Here is a 16,119-nt window from a genome sequence, read left to right as displayed (position 1 = left end):
AGGAGGAATGTGGCACAATGCAGCGGAACCTCCTGGGAGCCACTTTAACTAAAAAACCTGGAGTAAAATGACTTTCCAATAATGTGGCTTTTCAAGACAGAAGCTGCTGGTTGGTAGAGCACTGGCCACGACATGATGTGCTGCAAACGACCTCAAACACTCCCAATCTTCAGGAAATCCCCCATGAAGACTGCCCCTTAGTGTGGAGTAAGGGCTAACCAGCTTAAAGGAAGCCGAACACCTACTTAATGCTCAGTCATGATTTGCTGCTTGTTGAAGCAACATACAGACAAGCTTGTCTGGCTTCCAGCCTCAGCATCACTTAGACATCTCCATAGTACTGTCCCCTTCCTGGGAAACCTGACTTGCCCCAAACCCTGCACAGACCTGATCCATAGTATCCTGTAACCTAGGACTCAGAAGTCCCCAACAATGCCCAGCCTCTCTGTGAAAGAATAGAACAGTATTGCTCCCACTAAACATCCAAAACATGTTTGCCCCCTGCCCATACATACACTGCTTCAAAAACTGTTTGATGTTTTGTCAAGAACAGGGATGCATGAATGCGGAGCAGAAGTAAACATAATAACTCAGAGATCTATTTATAAAAGTATACTTTCCTGTACTATAAGAGTAAAAGATAAAAAAAAACATGAAAAAAGAAAAACAGGAGATTCAAAAGATTTACTCCAAAAACGTCCACTTGTATAACTAGATCACTGGACATAACTCAAATTAATGACTCCACAACAGTAATAGATCTCACTGCTGGCAAAATGTCAGTATGAAATTAGACTTCTATCAAAAGGCCTTAACTTCTGCCTGACACCAAGAGAACACAGTACAGCACAAATGAAAAGTTACATCAAAGCATTTGAAAGGAGATGCAGATTGGCTGAATTTTTTTAATGATGACTCTAGGAACAACATAGACCTCTACAATAAGGATCCTCTGCTAGAGTTTCTGCTACCTGGAACTTGGACCCCTAGTATTAACCGGAATCCAGTCCTAGAAACCTTTCTTCTATCAGTGAACAGAATCATTAACAGCCACACACCAACTCCTACTTATAATAACCTTTCAAAAGAAGAAAGAATAGCCCTAAGAAGCCTCCAGATAAGATTGTCATCAAGCCTTCGGATAAGGGTGGTGCTGTTGTGGTACTTAACACTGTAGACTACATAGCGTAAGGTCAAAGACAACTAAAGGGTGAAAAAACATACAGACTTCTTGACAAAGACATTACCACTGATCTTAATACTCATATAATTGCAACTATACAAAAACTTAAAAGCAGAGAACTTCTAAAAGAGGAGACTGCTATCTCTTTGTTAATCCTAATCTCATTCCTGGAAGGTTTTACATGCTATCAAAAATCCACAAAGCCAACAGTCCTGGACACCCCATTGTCTCAGGCAACAACACAGCTACTGAAAGGATTTCTCTATACACTGACTTAAACTTAAAAACATGGTGCAAAACCTCCCACCATATATCAAAGACATCAATGACTTCTTACTTAAAATTGAATTTCTAAACAAGCAATGTCAATTCCACGACAATACTATACTAGCTACCTTAGATGTCACATCTCTTTACACCAATATACCCCATAATGATGGTATTCAGACTTCAAGTGAGTTCCTTAACACCAGAAATTCTAACAATCCTCCAGCAAAGGTTATTACAACTTTGACAACACTAGTTCCTGAGTTGCAACAACTTTACATTCAGTGGAGACAGCTACCTACAACTACAAGGCACAGCTATGGGGACTCATATGGCTCCATGTTATGTGAATCTATTTATGGACAAAGTAGAACAAGAGATTCTCAAAAAGGCCATTAACAAATGACTTATATGGTGGTGATGCATTGATGACATCTTTTTGGTTTGGACAAATGGCAGACAGCTTCAAACAATTTAAAAATTACATTAACTCCATTCATCCAACTATTAAGTTTACATTCAATAGCACTACTGATAACCCACACATTCCTTCAAGTCCTTCTCACCATGGATAACAACAAAATAGCCACTGATCTCTACAACAAACCCACTGATGCCCACACCTATCTTAACTGGAAATCCTGTCACTGTAAACATATAAAGAAAGCATTGTTTATAGCTTAGATCTCAAATCAAATCAAATGCATGTGCAACAATGAAGATAAATACCAAAGAAGGAACTTAAAAAGCACCTTCTCCTTAGAGGAAATGTTCCATATATAATTGATTGCAACATCCACTGAGCCTCCATCATGTCTAGAGAAAACCTCCTCCATCAAAATGAGGTTTCAAAAAACAAAGAACAATGTATTCCATTTGTAGTAGATTTCCATCCAGCATCTCCTAACTATCACCTTGCAATCAGGCAGAGCTATCCATTGTTAATAAACCCTGAACGTCTTGCTAAAGTCATCAACAAACCTCCCGTTATAGCATTTCGCCAGCCTTCTAATTTACGCAAGCTACTAGTGAGAGCTATGATTAAGCCACCTATCAGCAATCCTGGATCTCATCCTTGCCACTCCAAATACTGTATCACCTGCGTGTGCCTCATGAAGACAACTACTATCAAAAGTACGAGGATGGGATGAACATATTACATCAAACAGAACATCACCTGTAGGACCTGCAATATAATTTATGTGATTGAATGCAAAAAAACAGGTTGTCATACCCAGTACGTACGAAAAACTACAGTTAACCTACGCACACACTTCAGAAACCACAAATTGGCAATCTTGACTAAAAAAAGTGGAGCAGCCAGTTGCAAAGCATTTCAACACTGTGGGCCATAGCCTGTTTGAGTTATCTGTAACAGCTATAGATATGCCAGCACATCCAGCAAAACTGATTAAGATCGAGAACTTCTGGATATACACCTTTGACATGTAGTGCCTATACATTGGCACCACATGGCCTTAACCTGGAGGACAGTACAAACATTGCTTAACATCTGCAATTGATCTGAACACTCCATCCTCACAGGTGTATAACTGCCACCTTGGAAATAGCATTTGTATCTTAACAGCTGATGAAGGTGGAAGCCAAAATGTTTTGTTAGTTAAATTGAAGTCTCTGTTGGTTAATCACAATTATGTACGTGCGTGCGTGTGTGTGTATCTTGCATCAACACAGTGGCTGCAGAGGTTTTATAAATAAGCAAAAAACAAACAAAATAACCTCAAACAAATATAATTTCAATTTAGACTTACGCCCATTTGCCTGGAACCAAAGTTTCAGTGAGCCAGTTGTGGGATATTACCACTGCTGGAAGGTAAGGGAGATTATTTTTGCTGCTTCCAAACTGTTGATGGGGCCCACTTTTCAGAATGCCTTACTAGCCTGTTTCAAAACACAATTGTGCATGATCACCTTTAAGTCCTAAGTGGCTTGGGACAAGGCTAGTTAGAGGACCACTTTCTCCCACATAATCTAGCCTCTTCATTTAGGTCATGTTTGGAGGCCCTGCTTCACATTCGAAGAGCACTGGCATGTGACTGGGGAGAATACAGGATGGGGCCTTTTTGGTTGTGGCATCTGGATTATGGAACTCCTTGCCCCGCAAGGTTCATTGTATCCCCTCTCTGAGGGTGTTTTTGGTGTCTGCCAAATATTATTTTATTTCACCATGCTTATGGGTTTGAATGACTGCTTGCCCTGTGCTAATTTCAATGCAGTCTGTGTTTCATTAATTTCATGTTTTATTGATCGGTTTTAGTGTTTTATCTTTGATTATTGCTACTTGCTTAGGGGGTCCCATTTGAGACCAAAAGGCAGGATATTTTTTAATAAACAAATATATTATTTATCTATGGCATAAAAAGTAACGAACTTACTTTTGTGATGCATTTCTCTTTTTCGCAGGCATCACATGTGTGCGTACACAGGCACACACAAAAGGAATAAAGCCAGTAGTTGTCCTACCAGGGGCCGCTGTTCTTCAGACTTATATCTAGGTGTCATTTTCCATGTAGCTGAATTCAGATGTCCATAAAGATGCAGCATATTATAATAAAAAATAGCTTTTATAGGTATTTTAATATTAAAAATGCTTTACAATATATATATTTATGAAACTCACAATTGTATCATTTGTCCTTTAAAAAAAATATTTTAAAAAACCCCTAAGCCTAAATGAATAATTTGCTTGTGACATGTAATGTGCAGGAATCAGTTTGATGATGTTCGCAGAACTTGCTTTAATTTTGTTTTAATTAAAAAGACAAGATAAAATCAAGCAGGAAATAGATTTGGCTCATTCAAGTCGCATTAGTGTGCCAATTAGGGTAATGCATGTAGTACTCGCTTTCCGTTCCTTAATGGGGGATTCTGGCCTCAGAGTCATCATTCGTAATAAATATTCTCATATCTCTGTGCATGAATTTGAAGTGATTAGTTCTTACAGTAATTTGTTCAAGATTTCAAGTTCTAGACTGAAATGCATTTCCTAAGCAGACATGCCCCAATGACTTACAACAAATATTCATTTTCCATCCATACTTCTGCACAATGTTCCTACACTAGAAAATATTTGACAAGTCCTGTATTGAATGCAAACGTTTATGATGCAACTGTATCTGTATTTAGAAGCAAGTCCTAGAAACTTCAGTAGGACACATATCTGCACAGGAGGTGCATGCTGAGGAGAGTGTCCAAAGTGCAGCTGTTCCATGTTCATAAAATACTACAGTTGACAATGTGGTAATTTCTCTGAAGAATGCGCTGAATAATGTTGGAAAGTGCCTGAGAAGTTAAAGCAGGAGTGTTGACCTCTTTCAGCCTGAGGGCTGGATTCCACTTCGGAGAAGCTGTCAGGGCCAAATTCCAATGTTGGGCAGGACCAAAAATACCAGCCCCTTTTAGCTTAAAGCTCCTACTGCCAGTAACTAAGCCTTAGGAGAGGCATTCCAGTCTTTTAGAAAGGGGGGGAAAAACTGCACAAAAGCCTTGAAATCACCAAACAATCAGTGGTCAGGGGAAAGGGAGTGGGGCCATCTGGGGAATCCTGGAGGACCAGGTTGGGACCCCAGGCAAGCTGAATTTGGCCCTCAGGCCTGACGTTCTGCAAAGGAAGGGGCATACCAAGATAAAGAATGCATCATAAAATGCATGTGGGTTTTAAAAACCTTCCACACACAAATTGTTTCCATTTTAAGGCACATAATATAGGCAGTCAGTGGCCCAGGGAGGATACCCCTTTCATAGATTCCCACTAGTAAATTGGCAGCAGAAATGTGTAACCGCATGATCAGTTGTCAATCCTTACACTTGTCCAAATTAATTTAGCAATTGCTAAAGCTGTGTTTTTCAAACTACTGGTGCCTGTTACTCTTTTCATAACGTACTGAAAATGAATACGGTAAGCATACACAGCAGTTGCCAATGATTGAAGTATGCTGAAGTATCTTGTGTAGGAGATACTTATTTTCCAAAGGCAGCCAGTGAAATCCATCTTCACTTTTGGAAATGGGAAAACTTTGATTAAGAATATTAGAGCAATCACCATCCTGGGAGCCAATTGCCTTTGGATCCAGCTTTGCCACTTCCGTGCAACAGCCCTACAAATATAAAGAGATGTTTGCATTAATCTGCTGTGTTTCCTTAACTTTAACCATTATTTCCTGCTGAATTACAACTTTGACACTTTGGGCATGTTCCAAAATTAAGCACAATTTTGTCTCACTGGCTTCAATGGAAAAAAACGAAGTCTGTGTTTAAAATCAACTGGACTAAAAATACTGGTCTTTGGCATCATGCTCTTGCTATTTTGATAAAATGAGGAAGAAGTTTGCACTTTGCATTAAAGAGCCTTCACTGGTACTATCTATATGGTACTTCACTGGTGCCATCTATTTAATTGCCATATTGTGCAGCCATGGGGGAGATCTTCATGACAATGGAATGAGACGCACATTGGAGTATGACCCAGATTTTCATGGAATCAGCTTTGGTCCATCAGCGACACACAAAGCAAGATAAGTGGAGTGTACTGTACCTTTAAAATCTAGTTTTCAGGGGTCACACCGTGCTTGAAAGGAACATACTTCCAGGTGGGGTAGGGGGAGTAGAACTGAACATCATCAAACTGGCAGGGGCTGCTCAACCAATGAGAGGCTTGTTTCTCACCCCTGTCCAACCCCCCCCCCACATTATTATGAATGGAGAGCAACTAATTTTTGCAGATTTCCCTGAAAAAACCAAAATCCCCTATTCTTGAGTTGAGCATCTTAAGGCTGTCCCTGAAAACACCCCACCCCATTTTGCCACATTCCAGCAATCTGCCAGGGAGTTATTGGTTCCAACTCCCCCTTTCTCCTTCTCCTTGCTCGCAGTGAGAAGCTCCCATAAACCTGAAAGATTGCTACTGCGATAAAGCCTTCACATCGGAGATAGATCTTTACATAACAGGGAAACAACTTTACATCAGAGAAACTGCAGAATATCAAAGAAGCACAGCATTGAAATAGCAATTTAAGAGAGCATTGGAGAAGTGAAAGAGCGCTTTAGGGCAGGTGTTGGAAAAGCAGGCGAGTTACTCAAGTTAGCCCTTAACCCTTTTAGTGCTTTAGCAAAATACTTGTCGGGTGTTTCTGAGCGCAGGGAGTGTAATAGCAGTTCAGATTCTGAAGGAGAACTGCTAGACATGGGGAGATGTTTTTCCAGGCTAGTCCAGACATGACTGGGCCGTCTTCTCAGGTTACAAACTCCCAGCTGGCTAAGGATGAGGGTCCCTCTTCACACACCCCTGTGAGAGACAGCGAACAGAAGGAGGTGGGGTTTGGGGAGTCTGATCTAATCAATGCTAGACACAGGTGCAAAGAGAGAGAAGGCAGGGGCAGAACTTAGATGGCCTACCCGATTGGCCTTGAATGAGAAGCTGCACTCGCCTCATGAGAGAGAGGGGCCTCCCCCCCTTAAGTTAGGCTAGTGAGACCGCCTTCCTCTTCAAACAGCGGGCAACTCTCATAACTTCCTTTTGAATTTCCCTGAAGGCATTCCTTTGTAGACTGAGAGTCACTGAGAATTTGCATCTGTATGACCCTGTGAAGTAATGGATTAAAAGCTGTAGGCTGAGGCCTCTCGTCTGTTTGTTTTCGGCATTGAAATGAAGTCAGGGCTAAAGGAATCCTGACAGCACTGTGGCTCCAAATGCATAGAAATATGTTAAAGATTCATTGCAGGGGGGTGAGATTTATTTCTTACTTCTGAGTAAACATGCACAGAAGGGGGGTATGTTAAAGCTTAAAAGCAGGCTAGCTAAGGTGAATGAGTGTCCCCATTACTGCAGTAACTGCGGTGAGGGGTTGCTGCTGCACTCCTGGGGATCTTCTCAGTGGGAAAAACTACTTAGACTGAGGATGTCAGGTCCGGAGTGTGAGTGGTAGGCGTTCTTGGCGAGAACACCGGGACCAGGAGGGATGGAGGTAGGTGGAGAGCAGAGGTTCCCTGGGCAAGGGTCAGAACCAAACAAGGCATGGCCAGGCCAGAGGCAAAAGCAGCCTCTGGCCCTGCCAAACAGGGCAAAAAGCAGCCTCTGGCCCTGCCAAACAGGGCCAGCGTCCAAACAGGCAGGGGTCAGTTACCAGCAGGTTTGAAGCAGGACAAAAGGCAGAAGCAGAGTCCACACAGGTAGGGATCAAGAACTGGCAAGGCATAGCAAAGATCAGGAATGAGCAACTGGGACATAATGCTGCCACCACAATGACTCGTGTTGCCGTGGCAAGGTTTGAATGGACGACAAAGCTCTTTATAGGACTTCCTGAGGCTCCCAGCTGGTCTGCATTAGAGGACCTGGGAGCACCTGCAGGGCCAGGGCCTAATCCTGCAAATACTGTGAGCCAGGCTGCCTTCTATGTCTGGCCCCCAGGTGGAGCTGCAGAGCTTCTGAGACTGAGCAGATCCTGATAGGGGCATCCCACCCCCTTGACCATGTCACTTCCAGGTCACAGGGGCACGTCCAGGATTTAATGCAGGGCGGGCAGGCATGGACACTGTGGCAAAACCGCTAGGGAGCTGCTTTCAGTAAAAAAAGTTGGAGTAAAAAGAGTTTCTGAAAATGCGGCTTTTCAAAAGGGAATCAGCTGGTTGGCAGTAGATTGGTGACATCATCTGCTGCGAAGGATCTCAGACTGCTCTAACTTCGCACCTGGTCTACCAATTTACATTTCCAAAATCATAAGACACATCCATGGTTTACCGCAGGGGTGGGAAATGTGTGTTCCTCCAGAATACAACTCCTGTCATCCCCACCATTGGCTATGCTGGCTGAGGGTTGATGGGAGTTGGAGTCCAACAACAGCTGGAGGGCCACAGATTCCCTACCCCTGGTTTACAGCATGCATCCTTTGTGGGTTGCCTTCCCCTCCTGGTTAATTTACCATCTCTCAATACAATATACAGTTATTGTGGTAAAGAGACATAAGAAGCTTTTATGAAGAGCCTTCAGTGTTTTTGGACCTAGAACCCCCCCCCCCCATCCCTTTTTAATACCAATCTGCAACATGAGACCTATTTATAACTTTTTACCATGTCTGTTTCCTTCTTCCCCTATATATTCCTCTTTCTCCTTCTTTTTCTCAGAAACTTTCTCTGCCCTCCCCTTTTCTCTTCTTAAAAAAACACCCACAAACCCGGGGTTATTTTAAGCAGGTTTTCCAACTGCACAAATGCCCCATTAAACCCCTCATACTAAAAAGAAGTGCCAAATGAACACAAAGTGTGCTTTGCTCCTTCTCCACAGGAGTCAGTAGTTCTTATCTACAGTACAACAGCAATTCATTTATGAATCTGCCTTAGTTCAGTAACAAAGTTATCTACCAATTCCATGCCAAAATTTGTACCTCTCAAACATTTTTTCTTAGTTCACACTAATCATAGGGTGGCCATGTCTCCTACTTTAAAGAGGTCTATTTGAAGGTAACCTCTATTTGATGGCCTGTCCAATCCTGGTCTGGTTTAAAGTAAAAAATAAAATAAAGAAACAAGCAGCAGCCTTGACATTGCTCATTAGCAATTGGTGCCTGGACAGCTAACTGTATTTCTATTTAAATTATAGTAATTATTTCAAAATGTGCATCTATACATGTAAGTTAGCGTATATAGATATTATGGAAATCTATGTCCTCTTTGCCCACTTTTCAGTGATGTATGTCCTCTTTTTTGATGATGTGCAAGTGGCCACCCTATCCTTGAATGATTATAAGCTTCTGCAGGATTTTTGCATGCTCATGCTGATATAAATTTCCATTCCAATGCCCTATCCCCAATGCAATGAAAGCATAACGGCAATTTTTAAATCTTTAAGCTGAGTGGTTCTTTTGTTAACTTTTAAGTATAGCTGAACCTTCCGTTCCCAGCTTCTCCAGTTTTCGGCAAGGCTGCCTGTTAAGCACAACTCATCTGGTGGAGCCAAGGATGGCATCAAGGGTAGACACCTGCTCAGTTGGCGCCTGCCAAGTCTAGTTTTTCCCCATTTCCCAATTACACATCTATGAACTTTTCAACTGCACAGTTTTTTCCCCAGCTGCACATAATGGCCAGGTTCACACAATCAGGGAGGGAAAATAAGCCGCCATGAGTTATTTTCCCACCCTGTGTGTGCCAGTTGCATGCCACCTAATTTCCATAACTACCCTTGGCGAGCATGGGTTGTCATGTGTTCTGAACCCAGCAAGGGTGGGTGGCAGGGATGACTTACAAACCACCCGAGAATCCTTGGCTTGTTCTAGGGTTGTGGGGTGGTTTGTAAGCCACCCCATCACCAGGTTTGGATGACACGACAACCCGCACCCGGTGAGGGTGATTATGGAAATTAGGTGGTGCATGACCGGCACATGCAGGGTGGAAAAACAAGCCACTGTGGATTATTTTCCTTCCCCAATCATGTGAACCCACCTCTTGTGTCCAACTTGGCATGCTAAAAAAACACTCTACCACAAATGCCAAATAAAAAGGTGTAAGTGATGGTGGTACCAGTGCTGCAGCTCGTCATAGGCTGTGGCATGACCTATTGCTTAACTATAAAATTAAATAGCATTCAAAAATCTGTAATAGTTTTCTACTCATGCACATGTGTATTTTCCATAAGAATCCGACCCTAAATCCTTAGATCTTGAAGTACAACTGCTACCTTTCACTAGGGCATGCACGACTGATTAATGAAAGAGGACAAAAATCTCTCATGCATTACTAGGATCAACTGTAATCTCTTTTCACATTACTGAGAATCGTTTCACATCCTTATGACCTTCCTTGTTTGTCTCTTCCATAGAACTGTTAAGTTATTAAAGCTGAAGCAGAAATATTGCAAATAATTCTTTATGTTACTACTATTTGTTTTGTAATATGTTATCTGTGCCAGAATACTTTTATATTGACCATGAAATCCTTGGCTGCCTAGAATAACTTTAGGAATAAGTCTGTTTTTAAAACAAAATGGTTGTTTAAACTTGAGGAAAGCACCTGCAAACAGCATGAAAGAAGTAAGCGAGAGGGAATTTACATGAATGTTTACACCCCATCTACTGCTTTTGCCCTGAAAAATTCATGGGCAAGAATTTGGTGCAGCCCTTACCTAAAGTCACCTTGGACTCATCGGACTAATTAGACTACTTTGGATCCTAACTTACATGACATTGTTAAATGGGAAAAACAATAATCTTGTGGCACCTTAAAGAATAACATGTTTATTTGGCTTTATTATTTGTTGGTCTTTAAGGCTAATCTTTAAAGTGCCACACAAAACATTGTGTATGTGTGTGTGTTTTGCTGCAAGAGGCAAACACGGCTACTGTTATGTGGTTACCCTAACTTTTCAAAGACACCAAAAGTGGCTTTTAGGGTAACAAAAATTTGTCGAGTTTTATTTTTCACAGTGGCCAATATTAAGTTGATTGCGGGGAGGGGGTTGCCAACAAGACATTACGATTATGTTGGCTTCTTTTAAGATACTTACCGATTTTACAATAATCAGAAAGTAAGAATTCAGGCTGTCAGTTAGAACAGTTGTACCCGTCCTGCATGAAGTGAAAAATGGAAATGACATCAGTTTCGATATCTATACATTTTAAATGCCCACAATTCATACTAAACATAGTCTTAATGTATGACTTGAGAGCGTTCCAGCCCTGCCAAAAATATTGTGTTGGTGGTGTTTGAGTTACTGGCTTTGCTATCACTAGCAGGCATGAGGAAATGGACTCCCCATTCTGGTTGCTTAGCAGAGCATGCTAGGGCAATGCAATGAACAATCTGAGCAGTTTTAATTCTTCCCATACACCCTGCCTGGTGCTGACATTACCGGCCATGCAGTGGCAAAAACACAGGCTGTTTTACTCCCATTACTTCCATTTTTGGCAGACTCTGCTGAGATTAGATTGCAAGCAAGAGAGGAACAGCTTCAGTCCCAGGTACCGAAAAGAACGCCTTTTCCAATATCAACTTGCCTTGATGTTAAGGTCAACTGAGCAAGTTTTATTTGCAGTTTTCTTGTCTGGGGGGCTTGTTGTTGTTTGTATTTGTTTTGTGTTGTAAACTGCCCTGAAATCTGTTATGATGAACGGCAACATAAAATGCTTTAAATAAATTAAAATAACTCAATAAATCTGCCAATGCTTTCCTTCAGGTCTCCCCAGTGTGAGAGGTGAGATGAGGGGCGAGGCAGGTGGTGATCAGGGAGAGGGAATTTTTGGATGTAGCCTCTCACTTATAGAAATCTCTCCCCCCCACCCCCCCACCCAGAGGGGTTTCCCTGGTGTCTACTCTGTTATCTTTGAAGTATCAGGCAAAAATGTTTTTATTTTCCCAGGCCTTTTAGGTATTTTGAATTTCAGTCTGTTGTTTGAATTAGTATACTGTTCTGCTGTTTCTATGCTAATAGTATTTTGTGTTTTTCTCAACATTTTCTTATGTAAATGGGATCTTTTTTTATGAAGGAAGGTAAGTAAATAAATAAACGTGGATTTAGCTGGAGGCTTGTAGGTACTTTCAGAGTATGTATAGAAACTTTGCTACCAGACTGAGAAACCAACAATAATAGTTACTCAACTCACAGGATCCTTGTGTGAGAGAACAAAGTAAAGCTTTGCTTAGCTTAATAAAAAGCATGATATAAATAAATGGTTTGAAAATGTGTGGTTCTACTCTCAGTGACACATAAGTAAAAAGTAACCCTTGTAGTTCCAGATTTGGAGACTGATTATTAAAAAGACAACATATAACTGTAGAAAATCTGCAATTCGTTATTAATTTTTTGGAGAAGCATATTTTATTATTGACAACCTGTAAAATCTCCGTAGACAGTGATGAACAAGAAAGTCTATTTTTCCTGGTGGCCATGCATAGAACAGCGGAAGTTTCCTGCAGAGAAAGAAGGCAATATATATAAGAATTGCTAATGAAATATCTATTCTATAGCTGAAATATGTGAAGTAAAAATCACACTTGATATCAGCCGACATCCTAGCTGGGAAAATTCTTGCTCTGGATGGGATCACGCACTCCCCTATGGAGTAAGTTTGTAGCTTGGAGTTACTTCTGAACTCATCTTTGCTGCTGAATTCTCAGGGGGTAGCTGAGGCTTCGAGTACCTTTAATGAGCTTAGGCTGATGCACCAACTGCACGTCTGCCGGAAGACAAGAGACCTGGCTGTTATAACCCATGAGGTGGCCTCATTAAACCTTTGAAGTAGTACCACTTACTCCTTAGGCTTTGTGATTTTTAAAATAACAATGCCTTGTACTGACATCTACTGGTTAAAGCTATAAAGGTATAAGCTATAAAGCTATGAATAGGATCAGAAATGAAGAACTGCAGGGAAATAAGAGGAAAGTGCAGAACATGATTGTATTAAATGCTCCATTGTTTTCTGACAGGGTGTCTCCTATTGACAGATACAAAGGAATACAGCAGCCTCTCCTACTGAAGTAATTCCACACTGTCACACAAACAAACTGGGTTCGCATGGTGGGCTGTGACCCTTGTTAGTGCCAGTGTGGCACTAACCATGACGTATGAACCCAGCATGGACGATTCATGCACAACCCACCCTGAGAACCCATGCCTTGTAGTAGGGTTGAGGGTAGCTTGTTCTCAGGGTGGCTTGTTGTGTGATGTCTGAACCTGGCAGCATAGACTGCCCCAAGTGGCTACAGAGTCGCCTGGCAAGAGCAACAAAAAAAGTCTGTGCCACTCTTTGCGATCTCAATAGTGCCACCTCTAGCCAATGACTGCTCCTCCACCAATGCCGAACTGGTACTTTGGAAGGACTGTAATTCATTCACCTCCTTTCCCCCCCAGTGCTTTGGAAAATACACAAATAGGATTGTAATCCCCCCCACCCCCCATCCTTCGCAAGAGCACAGATCTGCCTATGTGCAGTCTTGCCTTGTCAATTCCCTTGTATGTTACAGCTGTAAAGGGAAGCACTGAAGTTTCCTTTGACAGTAATATATACTATGAAATCGACAAGGAAGGTGAGACTGCACATAGGCTAATCTGTGCATGCTTGCGAAGGGCCAGGAAAAAAATACTAGCAGAAAGTACGAACCCATTTGCACAATTCAGAAGCACCGAAAAAGAAAAAAAAATGCGAGTGAAGGGAACACCAAAAGGGGGGGCAATAACTCCCACTTGGCAATGTCACCTTCTCGCTAGTACACCTTGAACTGACACTTGTCAGTGTCCTTTTCCCTTTCGACATTTCTTTGAGTCCCAATGAAGTTGACAAACGGCTTCCAACCTCCCCAGTGTGGCTCCTTTTTGGAGCAATTACTGCTGGGGTTACTGTACTTCAGTGGATTTGCACATATCTTTCCGACAGTTAAAAAAAAACAAAAAAAAACTTTAGAAGGTGGCTACATAGGACAGGGTGAATGGTGCACCTGCACCAGCAGTAATTACAACGGCCTGGCCTGATGGGGGCCCATTTCGGCATCAGTGTAGGGGAAGTCACTGGAAAGGGAGGTGGCACTGATGAGATCACAAAAAGCAGCATGGCTCTTATGTTCTCTTGCTTATCTGGGTAGGTGCTTTGTCCTATCAACCCCCAAGTTGTTGTTGTTATTATATTTCATTTCTATACCACCCCATAGCCGAAGCTTTCTGGGCGGTTTAGAACAATTCATTAAAAAATACATCAGCAGGATTACATTATGATAAATACAAACTATTTTTTTTAAACATATAAAATTTAAAATATAAGCTACTAAAAACAATTTTACTAAACAATTTTTTAATAATAGACCTGTTCAAGACAGCAGACATAATGTCCTGTCATATGCCTTTAAATGCCTGGGAATAGATGGCAGTCTTAACCTGGCGCCGGAAAGATGACAATGTTGGTGCCAGGTGGGCCTCAGTGGAGAGCTCATTGCTGGAGTGGGGTTCAGTGCTTGCATCCGGAGTCCAAGGCAAGGTACCTGTTAGTGTTCTAGGCAGAGACGTGTTAGCAATGTGCTCAAGTTCCCATGTGTGTTGTGAGGCCAGGCCGTTTTGTAGAAAAGTCCCCTTTGTGTGAAAAGGGCCCTTCTCCATAGTTCCCATCACCAGAGCCCCGCTTTGTGAGCAATACGTGTACTCAACATGAGGCCAGAGAGAGGTAGCCCATGCTTTGTGCTCTATCATCTGAGTTATGGTTTGCTTTGTTTAGGTTTATATACTGGTAGTTGTGTGCTGCAATTGCGCCATCATCTGAGTTATATACTGGTGGTGGTGTGCTGCAGTTGGGTGCAAAGTTACACCATATCCAAGCTCTGTTGTGGTGATGTGGGCAAGGAGGTTGTTGATGTAGGGACATACGTCTTTGATTCCTCTCTACCCTGAAGTCAATGGAAGGGATAATCTTTGCACAAGGTCTGAGGCTGGTGCAATGCTGCACCACTGACAGAGCTGTGGTCATGGATTGAAGGACTACAGGATATAGCCTAAGCGTACTCCTCCCTTACACTGCCAGTATATCTTTGCCATTCCACTGGTGTATTTTTCATGGCAGCAGTGTATTCAGCATTCCACTGGCATAGCAGGGCTTCTGCCAAACCCAACAGCCCTTCAGCTGGTGGATCTTCAGTATATAACTGCACCTTTAATGTAGCTAGTTTCATGTTAACATGGAAGAACAATGGAATATAACTCACACACATTTTTTTTTGCTTCTGCAATGAAATATTAATTCAACTGAGCAGGGTTAGGCAACCTTTTTGGCCTTGTGGACACATTTGGCAATATGAGAAACTACTGGGAAAAGAAGATGGGAGCAGCTAGAGGCCCTCACTTTACTTTGAAGCAATCCCAGTTGCCAGTAAGAAACTTTGTTGTTGTTATTATTATTATTAATAATAATTTTTAAATGGGTGGGGTAGGGTACATCAGAGGGTGCCAAGAAAAGTATCCTGGGGTGCACTGGTACCCATGGATGCCACACACTGCCTATCCCTGAAATGAATTATAAAATTTTTCCTACCTGACCAAAAAAAAAAAGGGATGATGAACAAGTTTTTCCACAGAAAACTTGTCATGCTAGCAAGCATTACTGGCATTGTGTTAGAGATACTTTACGCTAATGTGTATATATTGCAATAGTGCGGGTTAACTCAGAAGTTCAATGGGGTTTGCTCCCACATAAGTGTGCATAGGACTGTAGTCTCCGTTAGGCTGGCCAGATGAAAAGGAGGACAGGGCTCCTGTATCTTTAATAATTGTATACAGGAGGGAATTTCAGCAGCTACACCTTTTCTCACCTCAAGCTGCACCTGCCAAATTTCCATCTTCTAAAGAATTAAAGGTATGCAAATTATCTCCTCCTTTGCACATAGTCATTCTAAAATATGTCTTTCTCCCTTCTGTCCCACCCAATGTTATTTTATTAGATGGTGCCCAGCACCATCTAGTGGGCAATTTTATAACAAAAGAACAGATTATTTAGAAGACTGAAGGCACTGTGGTGTTCCATAAAATAAGAAACAATACTGATGGTGACTTCTATTACAAGTGAGCAAAATTAAATTAAAGTTTCAAAGCTGTATTTCAAAGTGATTTGTAAAACTTTAAAATCTGCTTTGCATCTGCATTTCACAAACAAGCAGGTGTAATAAAAAATTACATCAACAGGATC

At 41.7% G+C, this 16,119-nt stretch overlaps 1 protein-coding gene across 1 annotated transcript in view; it reads right to left on the bottom strand.

Annotated features, from left to right (window-relative positions):
* Positions 1-16,119, bottom strand: part of LOC146344138 (cyclic nucleotide-binding domain-containing protein 2-like) — a 59,593-nt gene that overhangs the window by 9,632 nt on the left and 33,842 nt on the right. Inside the window, exons 8-11 of the mRNA XM_084856729.1 lie at positions 12,290-12,367; positions 10,965-11,025; positions 5,514-5,568; positions 3,935-3,984 (exon numbers count right to left, since the gene is read on the bottom strand). Of these exons, the coding sequence (XP_084712855.1) occupies positions 3,935-3,984; positions 5,514-5,568; positions 10,965-11,025; positions 12,290-12,367 (244 nt within the window). The remainder of the gene's footprint in view (positions 1-3,934; positions 3,985-5,513; positions 5,569-10,964; positions 11,026-12,289; positions 12,368-16,119) is intronic.

Source organism: Heloderma suspectum, chromosome 5, assembly GCF_057233095.1.
Source record: "Heloderma suspectum isolate Gila_16-S chromosome 5, 16-S_ref, whole genome shotgun sequence".
Taxonomy (NCBI): domain Eukaryota; kingdom Metazoa; phylum Chordata; class Lepidosauria; order Squamata; family Helodermatidae; genus Heloderma; species Heloderma suspectum.
This window is presented reverse-complemented; position numbering and strand designations above follow the sequence as displayed.